General features: G+C 40.9%; 1 protein-coding gene across 4 annotated transcripts in view; it reads left to right on the top strand.

Annotated features, from left to right (window-relative positions):
* The window catches only part of ITPR1 (inositol 1,4,5-trisphosphate receptor type 1), a 179545-nt gene that overhangs the window by 53996 nt on the left and 112575 nt on the right, over window positions 1-12974 (top strand). For 2 of the 4 annotated variants that reach the window (XM_065687505.1, XM_065687504.1), the window contains exons 6-16: window positions 709-867; window positions 2655-2753; window positions 3178-3261; window positions 3350-3496; window positions 4843-4938; window positions 6289-6333; window positions 9276-9430; window positions 10598-10697; window positions 11164-11324; window positions 12095-12236; window positions 12590-12748. In XM_065687505.1, the coding sequence (XP_065543577.1) occupies window positions 709-867; window positions 2655-2753; window positions 3178-3261; window positions 3350-3496; window positions 4843-4938; window positions 6289-6333; window positions 9276-9430; window positions 10598-10697; window positions 11164-11324; window positions 12095-12236; window positions 12590-12748 (1347 nt within the window). The remainder of the gene's footprint in view (window positions 1-708; window positions 868-2654; window positions 2754-3177; window positions 3262-3349; window positions 3497-4842; window positions 4939-6288; window positions 6334-9275; window positions 9431-10597; window positions 10698-11163; window positions 11325-12094; window positions 12237-12589; window positions 12749-12974) is intronic. The other 2 variants (XM_065687507.1, XM_065687506.1) reach the window with 1 other exon arrangement.

The following is a 12974-nucleotide window of genomic DNA, read 5'->3' as shown; positions in this document are numbered from 1 at the left end:
TGATTGGACTACCAACATCAATACTGTCAAGAGCAGTGATAAGTTTTTCCTGTAGTTTCCCATAACTCCCATATGTTGTGTGAGTGTTTATCAGAGTCAGAAGGCATCAAAAAGTGATTTTCTATGCAAAAGTACTTGTCTGTTAAATTTACTGGGAACTGAAGAACAGCTTGTTGGAGCTGGGTAGGTGGAGCTGGGCTGTGACCTGTTGCAGTATACATACCTATGCTGATGGTGTGCAGTCTGCGAGGTGGTACACATCTGATGGTAGAAGAATGTGATGCTTGGGGGAGAGTCTTCAAAGAAGCAGTCATGTTGTCTGTGGAATGAGACAGAGCAAAGCAAGATCAGGGCAGCTTTACTTCCCACCACCCTCTTCGTACCAGGGAAAGCTACTTAGTCCCCAGCGTTTTGCAACTTTTGATCTTGGGATTTTGAACAGGCTGTCATAAAGTGACTAGGGCATTTCTAGGCATTTATCACATGCTGCAGAAGGGACAGTTGGATTAGCTGAAGGTGTTTTGTGCTGTAGAACTGTATACTACTGAAAAAAGTGTAAGTGAAATTGTGCCAGAATTCATAAGTATTGTTATATAATCTAGTCTTCATTTTAATTCTTGTGTAGTATTCTCATTATCTTTTGCTTTCTGTTAATTAAGGAGAGGAAAAATGAGCATTCTTAGAACTGAACTCTAATTCTTATTCTAGCTGCTTCACTTAAAAAGTAACAAATACTTAACAGTAAATAAGAGGCTTCCAGCTCTACTAGAGAAGAATGCTATGAGGGTGACCTTGGATGAAGCTGGAAATGAAGGTTCCTGGTTCTACATACAGCCCTTCTACAAACTGCGTTCCATTGGAGACAGTGTAAGTGCGGAGGGGAATATCTTCACATACTGCTTTGTTCACAGCTTGGCAAAGCTCGTTTCAAGAGGCCTGTCTTGCAATTAATGAAATGTTCAGAGCTACTGCATGATGATGCAGGAACAACCTTTTTCCTATGCTGTCATGAGGGGGAGGAAAATTGCTATGGTAACTTGTATTTTGGAAACGTGGAATGATTTAACGTTGGAGGGAGTAAGGGACCTAATTATGCTATCCTTTCACAATTCCTGTCCAGTGCAAAATGGTAGGAAATGTTGAGTTCCTTCAGTAGATTTGGAACAAATAATTGGCATCTTGGTTTTAGTGTTCTCAGTTTGGAATCAAAATACATCATCGTTTTGTTTATGAGGAATGAAGTAATAATAAGGTTAAGTGGCCCTGTTCATGGGAAACGTGTAAAATAATTGGTTCCAAATTAAATGCATTACTATTTTAATCTCTTCAACTCCATTTTACAAAATCTGGGTCACTTAGGCATACTATTTGCCTAAAACCAGGAGGTAATAAGCCTCTATGTGCCCTGTAGTCCAGGTATATATTTGGCACCTAGGCATAGCAGGCGTCATCAAGAAGGAATAATTTATCCTGTAGACTAGCCCTGTATAGAATCACAGAATCACAGAATAGTTAAGGTTGGAAAGGACCTCAAGATCATCCAGTTCCAACCCCCCTGCCATGGGCAGGGACACCTCACACTAAGCCGTCTCACCCAAGGCTCTGTCCAGCCTGGCCTTGAACGCTGCCAGGGATGGAGCATTCACAACTTCCCTGGGCAACCCAGTCCAGTGCCTCACCACCCTCACAGGAAAGAACTTCCTCCTTATATACAATGTAAACTTCCCCTGTTTAAGTTTTAACCCGTTACCTTGTCCTGTCACTACAGTCCCTAATGAAGAGTCCCTCTCCAGCATCCTTATAGGTCCCCCTCAGATACTGAAGGCTGCTACGAAGTCTCCACGCAGCCTTCTCCAGGCTGAACAGCCCCAACTTCCTCAGCCTGTCTTCATACAGGAGGTGCTCCAGTCCCCTGATCATCCTCGTGGCCTCCTCTGGACTTGTTCCAGCAGTTCCATGTCCTTTTTATGTTGAGGACACCAGAACTGCACACAGTACTGCAAGTGAGGTGTTAATGTTTTAATATGTTTTGATGTGACTGTTCTTTTTCTACAGACACTTTCACACACATGGTGAAGCCAAAGCACAGGGTAGTGCAGTCTTAGTGGCCCTAAGTACTTTTCAATTGCACCAGTTCTCAGACATGTTATTACTAAGAATAGTTCTTTTCAATACAGAAAAGGCTTTTTGATTTTTAGACTTTGTCGTAGAAGAAGGAAAGAACAGTATCTTTACTGTCCAGAATAGAATGCATTTGTCTTGCCAGCCTGGTCAATAATCTGACTTTACAGATTAAAGTGCATCTTGGAGGAGGAGGAAGAGTTTTGGCTGACTTTGCTATAGGAATTATTTATTAAATGTTAACCACTGAAGCAAGTTCATGGAAAGCAGCACATAGATAAGTTACCAGAATTGCCGTCTGTGTTTCTTCTGAAAGTCTCCAGGTCCAATAGTATGGGGTTTTTTTCTGTATGAATGACTGAGTATGGTGAGCTAAATTCTGAAGCAAACAGAATCCTGGTTTTCATACTCAAGCCTGGCATCTCTCCAAACTGCAAGAAGGTTATTTCCTGCCATCACTCCCATTAAAAAAAGGAGAGAAAAAAGGCTTTCTCAGGGTGCAGATTTCTGTCTAATGCTGCACTTATCTACAGGTTGTCATTGGAGACAAAGTAGTCCTGAATCCTGTCAATGCTGGCCAGCCTCTCCACGCCAGTAGTCATCAGCTTGTCGATAATCCAGGGTGCAATGAGGTAAGAGCAGGTTGACACAGCTGGAGCAGCTGCACAAATCTCTGTATGTTTCAACTAAGCTGCTTGGATTTGTGTTGTACAAATCAGCAAGTTGGTCTGTACGTGTGGCATTGTTTAGGAATCCTGTTAAACAGCAACTTAATAGAGCTAGCAGACTTTTCTCATATCTGTTGTGGGTTGGACAGAGGCTTGAGTTAGATTGATTTTGCTTGACTAGCTAAGATTTTCCTTCGAAATAAAAAGTTATGGCACAGTGATGTGTAGCAAGTGACTTCCTAACAAGTCAACTCTGTAGTTACTTGGTCTGGAGTAAATACAGAAAGGACTTTCCCTCTTGGGTAGTGCAACAGGCAGTAGTAGTTTGTGGCAGTGTCTTGTCCTAAGCCTGAGACAGTGGGAATAATGGTTTTGGTTCTCCTTTTAGGTCAACTCTGTGAACTGCAATACAAGCTGGAAAATAGTCCTCTTCATGAAATGGAGTGATAACAAAGATGATATTCTCAAAGGGGTAAGACTCAAAACTCTAGTTAATTGTAGCTTGTTTGCTGGTGTACTGATGTACATCTGTGCTGATGATGCTGTCTGGTCTTTGACAGGGGGATGTGGTGAGACTGTTTCATGCAGAACAGGAGAAGTTCCTGACTTGCGATGAGCATAGGAAGAAGCAGCATGTCTTCCTGAGAACTACAGGGAGGCAGTCAGCCACATCTGCAACCAGTTCAAAAGCCCTGTGGGAGGTAGAGGTAAGAATTGTAACCCAAGCTGTAGGTGGCTTTGTAGGAACAATGACTCTTTCTGTTTAAAAACAGTGTACCTGGATTTCTTTTCCTTTTTTTTTAAGGTGCAAGTCTTCCTGGTGTTAGAAATTTAACATTTGCTTACTGTGCTTTCTGTACAAAATCAAAATGGAGTTCTGATCTCTGGTGGTGCAGCAGATCACTCTCAAATTCAGGTTCCTGATAATTCAGAAAAAGGAGACAAAGAAATGTCTGTGAAGTTATTTTCTTACCAGTCACTAAAGTGTAATAGCAGCTAATAATTTCAGCTGTCCTGCTGAGTGTACCGAACACGTTATTTTTGGTGTGAATAATGTGATTATGCATATCCTCATTTGATGGGAGATCGCAAGCCTTTGCTAGTCCCTATGTGTTGCTCGTCTGAATTATCTTTTTTCTTTACTTGGCTTCTAAATAGTGACCTTGAACATCACTTGCTTCTTAAAATAGCCTCAATCTATTGGTGTTACAAGAATTCTATGATTTTAAGTGCTTACCATGCAAACTGCATGTGAGAATTGTAAAATTAATTAGGATGGTGGATAGATGTTTTTTATGTTCTTTTTCCAGAAGTGTCTGCTTTGATACACAGTGTCTCCCGTATTTGAATGTAAAGCCTACCTATAATTTTCATTATTTTGACAAGTTAGAGCACAACAGTAGCTTCTGTGGTTACTGTCCACATTTTCCACTGGGTATCCACTGGTCCTCCATTTACCAGTTATGCACTGACCTGGTTGTACATGCGAGGCAGAAGTAAGATAGTCCTTTCCCAACTCAGCTATGCTGAGTTTTTTCCTAAGGAAACGCCTGCAGCCATAGAGTAGCTGATACGAAGTAACAGATAATCTGATGTTGGAGGCATCTGTTGATGGAGAGCTTAGAGAGTAAATGCAAATACCTTTGTATTCTTTTGTACAGCAACATTGTATTCGCAATATTTCCAGGTGTCTTCCCTCTTCCACTTAAAGAAGGTGAAAGTAAAAAATTAGTTATACCGAAAAGATAAAGGAGTTTTGTTAAATTTATTTAGGAAGCTTGCTTCAAGACACATGCGCATCTAGAGCACCTTCTCTAATTACTTCTCTGCCAACTTGCACCACAGTCTTCGTGTTATCCTTCGTAACTTGTTGAACTGAACTAATTGTAGCCATCTCAAAGTATTTATTGTGTGTCGTTCACATATCAAAGGTTGTTTCATCTTTTCTGGAGCTCCTTGTTTCCTCTTACTTGTACATGAAATACTGTAAATGCTGTGTTGGAAGTGGAGGTCACTAACTTAAAATATAAATGTGGTTTCCCTTTTCTTGTAGGTGGTACAGCATGATCCCTGTCGTGGTGGCGCGGGGTACTGGAATAGCCTTTTCAGGTTCAAACACCTTGCTACTGGACACTACCTGGCAGCAGAGGTAGGTGTTGGGACTTGCTTAGGAACTCTGCCTTTCCTTCCACAGTATTTTCTTCCTTGTGCACCTTCTGAGAATCTTTCATTTCCTACCCTAAAAATAGACACAGGGGAGGGGAGGAGAGTGGTGTTTGGGTCCTTAGTATTAATACAAAATTAGAAGGCTAAACATAGTGAGGAAGACAAAGATGTGACAGAATACCATGGTACAGGAGTAGTTTTTCACTTTTTGTATGAATTCGAGAGGCAATAACTCTTCTGCACAGAACAGACACTAAATGGTATTCTGACATGTGGGCAGTAGAGTCAAAATGTATTTATTAATAGATGAATAAATTGTAAATGGTTGAGAGCCTTTGGGGGAAAATGAATTCAACTACTGTTGGTTTCCCTTGAATCACTGATTTCTGAGCTGAACTGAGAGTAAAATGAAACATAGTTAGACTTCAGACCAGTCTTGTAAGAACTGTAAATAATGTTTAGCTCTCCAAAGACAAAACAAATAAACCTGTCTCTCTCCATGGTGAACATCTTTCCCTCATTGAAATAAGATTTAAAGGTAATTTATTTTAAATAAATAAATAAAGCTAAGGGTTATAATTTTGTGAGCTTTGCTGCTTAACACTTGTAAATGTTTGTTAAAACTACTTCTGTTTACTTCAAAGCATGGATAAATCAGCATGCCAATACATAAACCTCTGTAAGTAAAAGCTGTCCTGGATGAAAGAGTGTGTAGCAGTGCAGAAGGGCTGTCTCAGTCCATGCTATTGACCTGAGAGCTTGAGTGGGAAAAGTCCAGATTAAATATCCAACCTATATTATAAGCAGATTGGAAAAACAGTGTTTAGTCACATGCTCACAGACAAATCCTTTTCAGTAGAGAGGGATCCAGTACAGAGCTTTTCCAGTAAATCCTGAGTTTGCTAATTGGCCAAACCAAAATCATGATCTTACATCATAAACAAATATACCATAGGAGATTGCTCACCTGATCCGTGGTTAGAATAGTTTCTTCAAAAAGATTTCTACCAAGAAATTCCTAGTTGGAATTTTCACTTGGTAATTGTAAAACCACCCTGAAACTTGGTAACTCTCTACCTGTTTTGCTCCTTTAGTGGTTATCCTGAACAAGATAAATCTCTCTGCATGTTGGCAGATCATTTGACTGCTTACTTTATGGGCAGACAGCTGCCTGATAAGGGATGAATTGGTTTGCACAGTGTATTGTCTGCATGCCTGTAGTGCTGTAGCAGTAGAGTGCCTTTCTTACACAGTAAGCTTAGAGCGTGTCGAGGTTGTTTCTGGCTTCCAGCTCTATTAGAGTTTTGACTTGCCTGTGATTCTGTTTCATCAGGTAAACCCTGACTATGAGGAAGATGACCTGGAGTGTCAATCCTCAGTAAGTATAGGCAAGAGTATGATCTTGCCCCTGAGAGAGGAGGGCTTGACACAGGACCAGGTATTTACCTGGCCAGTGCATAGATGGTCCAGGCTTTGTTTCTAGTGAAGAAAGTGAAAGAATGAGAATGATCTTGAAGGCTTTTAAGGCCTGTCCAGAGGAGTGGATATTGAAAACTGGGTTAGGCTTTATTGAAGAGCAAAGCACTTGGAATTGAATTGATACATTACCTGGACACCCTCACCTCCCCCCTTTGTAGCATCTCTTTTTTTGCCTTCCTGTTTCTTAAAACTGTTTCCTTGAAGCACTCTCTTGAATAGGTCTGAAAAGCAAGCTGCTCTAGGTGACACCAGATGGTGGGTGTCCCTAATGGGACGTTCACATAGTGCTGTGCCAGTCAGTTGTCTGACCTCCATGTTTAAGAAATTAATTCCCCCTCTCATTTTAGTTTGTCACAGGAAAGACAGGATAAAGGGTCTAGAGAGCAGGAATGGCAGGGTGAGGATGATTTAAGTGCCATTCTTCTGATTTTCCTGTGAAAGCAAGTCTTGTTTTCAATAAATATTGTGTCAAAGAGTGAGTGTGCTGATGGTTTTTGTTAATAGAAGTTTCCCTTTCGTTTCAAAGGGAAACAGCATTGTTTCAGTAGTTGATAAAAGATAAAGGTGGAACAGCACTTTCCATTGTAGATTCTATTCTTTTAGTTGGATATGACTGAAGGCCTATGCAGCTTTCTTGGTGATTTATCCTGTATTATGGAAGATTTGCTTCATTTGGATATGAAAAAGAACTACTCCTGATTTTTGAAAGATGAATGCACTGTGACGCTTTGAAATCCTGCACTGTGGATTTCTCCTCCTAAAAGAATCGGTCATTATAGCCTGGCCATTAAGACACTTATCCTTGCCCCCAGATATTGAGCTGTTAATGTCATTAGTTCTTAGTGGTATTTGGCAACAAACAGTGATCTGAGAGCTTGACTGAGAGCATACCGAAAAATTGAATGCTCCCCTGTCCCAAGCTATAGTTTGCGGGGAAAATCCAACATTGAACTATTCTGTTGGCTTAACTTTTTGTAAGCTAATCAGTGTTGAGGTCTTCCATGTAGCCATCCATCCTCCTGGTGATATGCTGATGTCTCCTGATAACTGCAGTGATAATGATAACACACTGGCTTCTGAGAATCTGAATTTTCCTTGCTCTGTCTCTTTTACCACTAGGTGGCAAAAATAGACCATAAAGGATAGGAACAGGAGCACATAATTCATGTCTGACATGAAATTACTGCATCGTTTAACATTCGCTGGTAACAGGATGGTGTAGGCTGCTTTATCCAACTTTATCCGAACTCCAACTTGATTCCAAATGTGAGCTGTCTGCAAGACAGCAGGCTTCTTTGCACAGCTCTGTGGTTTATTGTTTTCTCCTTATTACCTTAGTGAACTGCACAAGAATAGGGTTTAAATGGGCATGGGTAAGATGCCAGCCAGTACCTTTCAAAGTTCAAGGGGACTGCTGTTGTCAGCTTCCAGGTTGTAGTTTTAGTTCTCCTTAAATTGCCCTGTTTCTAGCTTTCTGATTTACAACTCATTTTCAGCTTTGCCACACTTGCAATAATTGACCAGTTGTCTCCTGAAATACAAATTGTGAATATAGAGTAGTTGCCTTACTGTGGGGATGAAGGAGACAGCTGAAATGGGGAGAATTTATTCCAAGTGTGCGAATTTCTCCTGGTGTAAAGCCTCCAGATGGACTCTGTTGGGTGTATAGTTACTTCTTTTCTTGAAGGCACGCTCCCAATGTGTATTTCTGTTCCATACAGCTAGCTGCCTGTTCCCATGTGCAAAATCAGACTTAAATGTCACTACTTTGCAGCCAAGTTCATTGACTGCAAATGTGCTAACTACAGAGTATCCTGAGGCACAAGTCATGTTAGATACCTTTTCCGTATGTTTAAGGATTGCAGTGCCTTACACTAGGGCTTGGAATTGAGTGTTGAACCTTCCACCAGTGCCATGATCACAGCGAAGCTGATGAATTGCTTGATCACTCTGAAAATTACACCTAGCATTCAGATGTTTATATGTGGACAGCTGGCTCCTGTGTTGTGTCAGACAGTTAGCAACTTTTTTATTGACTAGTGATAACTGGTAGTTCCCTAGGAAGGGTTTTAGAGGAAGCTGCTGTTGCTTTCCCCATTTATCTTCATTTTTTCTACCCCTTTTTCCTTTCATCAGAAAAATTCAGAGTTTTATTCAGTTGATGTTAGTATCTTTATTTTGCTAAGAGAGGCTGGTAATTTGCTGCCACTTTGGGAATAAAGATACTTCTGATGCCATGGCCTTTGTAGCATGTCATTGTGTTCGAGTGCCTCATGAGTTGTAGTGTGAACAGCAAGACATCTAACTTGTTGATTAGCTTTTTGTTTTGTTTGTCTGTGATAGATGTCCCATTTTTGCTGCTGAAGTTGATTATTTCCCAGGAAGATTGTTGGTACATAGTGCTGCTGGGTTTTATATTTGCAGCTCTCTTAATTACTTTAAGAGTGATAATTGCAATATGTCCAATACATTTCAAGAGCTAGTAGTGTCAGGGTGGGGATCTTGGCAGATGTGGGTCGTCTGAAACAGTGTGCTGTGGGGTGAATGGGGCATTCTGAGTCTCCTCTGGCACTGTCTGAAAGACATAACCTCTGTGGTTTAGGATTTATTGTCTTTGTGATCCAGAAATACTCAGAAGTTATTAACACCAGAGAAAGAAAAGAAATGGTTGCCAAGAGCAGCTACTTGTCAGTTCTGCTGGTGTCCTAAAGCCTGGCTGTCTTAACTGGTACTTTGCAGTGATTCAGTCATGTCTGCAATTACTGGACACCTCTATTTAACACTAGTTAGGTGGGTTTGGAAGGCTTGGCCTGACTCTGTGCGATGGGACTTCTTCCACAGCTGGACCCTGAGCAGGATGCCTCCAGAAGAGGTTTGCACAATGCTCAGGAGAAGATGGCATACTCTCTGGTGTCTGTGCCTGAAGGAAATGATATCTCCTCCATATTTGAGTTGGATCCTACCACCTTGCGAGGAGGAGACAGCCTTGTCCCCAGGTACAGCTAAGCATACAACTCTGTTTTGGAGGCTTCTTTTCTGTCTCCCGCTATTTTTCTTTAATCCTTTAGAATTAAGGTTCTTTCTCAAATTAATATAGAAATACTTGAGCACCTGAAGCCTCACTTCAGTGCCTTACAATGGAGTTATAAGTAACAGAACATAATTTTACAGATGGCAAAGTTGAGATTGACTTCCTTTGCAGTGGATAAACTTGGACTAAAGGCCTTGAGTGCCCTGTCAAGCTGCTGTCATGGCCTGTCTGTATTATGTTAGCTAGGATGTAACATCAGGTATTTAGCACTTCATTTTCTGTCGTTTACATGTCCTTGCTATTTAAAAGGTGCTGGACCTGTAAAGATGCTCAGTCTGTTTGCAGGCTCTGTGCTGTCTGTTCCCACTGAGAAAACATGACACACTTGTTCTATCTAAGCAACTGTCTAAATCACCAGATACTGTAAGTTAGCAGAAGTTATCATGGCCACCAGAAGCAGTGGTTCTGTCTGCCTCCTCTGTCCTTCAGGCTGCCATGGTTGTGTGGAGAGAGGAGGTTGTACTGCAGCTGAGAGACTGGTTTTTGTTCTGGTCTCAGGTGCTCATCTGACTCTGGCTTGACATCTTTTATTAGAGCTGGTACATGCAAATTAGTGTCATTGCCAGAAATGACTGAGAGAAGAGTCTGCGACTGCTGTTCTTGTAGGACTAGAGAAAATTCTTGCATACTAAAGCTCATGATCTGGTCTCTTAATGGACCTTTAGTGCTTGTATAACATTGAGTTATACTCAAAAATTCTCACTTTAGGAAATATAAAACAGGTATCAGTGAGTTATGGGCTGAAAAATAAGGTAAGGGGGGAAGCTTGGATACTGCAATGTGAGGGCTTGAAGAGGCTTAATTAGTTACTGTGCAGCAGGTGTCACACAACAAAATATAGAAGTAGTTCTGTTTTACAGCAGAATCTATTTCACTATATAAGACTACTTCCTAAATTAAATTTATAGAATGAACTAAGGGAAGAGTCTTATTCCTGTTACGGTACGCAGGATGGATAAAGATGACACTATTATTCCCACTTGTTCCTGGCAACATCTTGCAGTTTGAACAATCTGAAGATTTCCCATCTGGGAAACTGACTTGTGCTTTGAAACTTTTTACTTTCTTTCAGGAACTCTTATGTCAGACTTAGACACCTTTGCACCAACACCTGGGTTCATAGTACCAATATCCCTATTGATAAAGAGGAGGAGAAACCTGTGATGCTTAAAGTAAGTTCTGTTACTTTATGTAAGTGCATCCATTGATTCCTCTAGTTTCATTAAAGTGCTGTTTGCGTAAGTTCCAGTCCCTTGAGACTGCAGGGTTTGTCAAACAGCAAGCAGTGTAACAGTAATGCATAGTGCCTGCCCAGAATATTTTATCTTAAAGGCTAGATTTTCATGGTAGTTTACTAGTTATGCTGTTCAATTTCTGCTGTAATACAGTCATCACAAGGAGGACTTTTTCCCCTGTTTACAGCAACATTTTGCAATCTCACCTGATGTTTTTCTGGATTTAGGAGCAGCTTTGAGCTTGCACAGAGTGATACTGTTCTCTCAAAGTTTGATTTGATCAGTGGTCTCATATTGCCGAAGTGGAGTGTAGCTTTTCTTCAGTTTTATTATCAGTGAGTATATGAATCAGTGCTTTGTTTTCTGCCTTGTGATTTAATGTTAAAACTTCTCTGGGTTTCAGATTGGTACTTCTCCAGTGAAAGAGGACAAAGAAGCTTTTGCTATAGTACCAGTTTCCCCTGCAGAGGTTCGGGACTTGGATTTTGCAAATGATGCAAGTAAGGTTTTAGGTTCCATTGCTGGCAAGTTGGAAAAGGGAACAATAACCCAGAATGAAAGAAGGTAAGGAAACAAGGTCATGTTGTTTTCTTTACTCAGTAACTGTCTCTCTGAAAATTTTGTTTATGTATGATATCTTAAGAGAGGGATTTGGTTCCTTAGTGAGATTTTAAAACCAAAAAAAGCTGATGGTTTTACTGTTGACGTCTCCATAGTGGAGGTTCTCAAGTCTATTCTGTCAAGCCCACCCTGTTGCTATGTGAGATGAGAGCATGAGAACTGTTGGTTGTGAACTTGGAGGAATAATCCACAGCATGCCTTTCCTGATGGGCTTTGCAAATTGAGTGTGGGAATTTATAATCCACCTTGTGAAGACTGAACATATGACTTCTTGCAAATCCTCTGGCAGTCTGCAAAAAGTATGTGGCCACGCAAAAAGAGCATGGTGGGCTGTGTAAAACCAAGGTTTATGTGCTTCTATAGCCAGTGTCTTGTATTTGGCCTTGGGAGATAGTATCACCTGATTACCTTTTTTCCTGGCAATTTAAAGAACTGCCAAATAGAACTTGGTGAGTGTGTAGTTGCCCTAAAATGATATGATTGTCTTAGTGCTGGTGTGGTTTAGCTGTTACAGTAAGGGGATATAGCAATAGGGAGCACAAACTTGAAGTTTGGTACAAACCGATGTGCTTTATCCAGTCTCTGAGTCAGTCTCCAATTGATGTTCTTTTTCTCACTTAGTGTTTTGAAATCTATATAGACATACGCTGGCATTATTCTTTTAACAAGCGGAGTTTGGAGTCTTGTATTAACAACTTCTGGATTTCCTGTAGGTCTGTTACCAAATTATTGGAGGATTTGGTCTACTTTGTTACTGGTGGAACTAATTCTGGACAAGACGTCCTTGAAGTGGTATTTTCTAAACCTAATAGAGAACGGCAAAAGCTGATGAGAGAACAGAATATTCTGAAGCAGGTAGGCTGCCTTTTTACTCTAAACAGTGCCTACAAGAGGGCTGTCAGAAAAGAGAACCTAATAATAGCGAGCCTGTCCAAGTTTATTGGAACCAAAAGATTGATTGAGTTTCTAGCTTGCAGCAGACTGTAAGCGTCCCATTGCTAGAATTAACAGCTACAGAATATGATGATGAGTAAAGGTGATTTACAATGTCTTCTGTCCAGGCTACTCTAGGCCAAGAAACTGGGTAACTATAGTGCATTTCTGGTGTGCTTTTTAGCCATTTAAAGACACAAGTGGTTTTACCCTAATTTTCATGAGATGAAGGCAGTGTCTCATGAGATTATCTTTGCTTTTTAATAAATCTATAGATTTTCAAGTTGTTGCAAGCACCATTTACGGACAGTGGCGATGGCCCGATGTTGCGGTTGGAGGAGCTGGGAGACCAGCGTCATGCTCCTTTCAGGCACATATGCCGGCTTTGCTACAGAGTGCTGAGACACTCTCAGCAGGATTACAGAAAGAATCAGGTTTGAAATATGTCTGTACTTCTCAGTGGCACTAACACTGTTCCTGTGCTCCCAAGAAAAACAAGGGCTACGTCCCATTAATTAAACCCTGCTAGGCTGTGCTGCGATTGTACAGTCAGCAAGAGGCTTTTGGGTTGCTGAGTTTTACTCTGTCTGGTATTTTTCATCTGCCAGACACTATCTGCAATGTAATTAGTACCAGTTCTAAGGGGAATTTAGGAGAACA

Source organism: Lathamus discolor, chromosome 7, assembly GCF_037157495.1.
Source record: "Lathamus discolor isolate bLatDis1 chromosome 7, bLatDis1.hap1, whole genome shotgun sequence".
In the NCBI taxonomy this organism is placed as follows: domain Eukaryota; kingdom Metazoa; phylum Chordata; class Aves; order Psittaciformes; family Psittacidae; genus Lathamus; species Lathamus discolor.
This window is presented reverse-complemented; position numbering and strand designations above follow the sequence as displayed.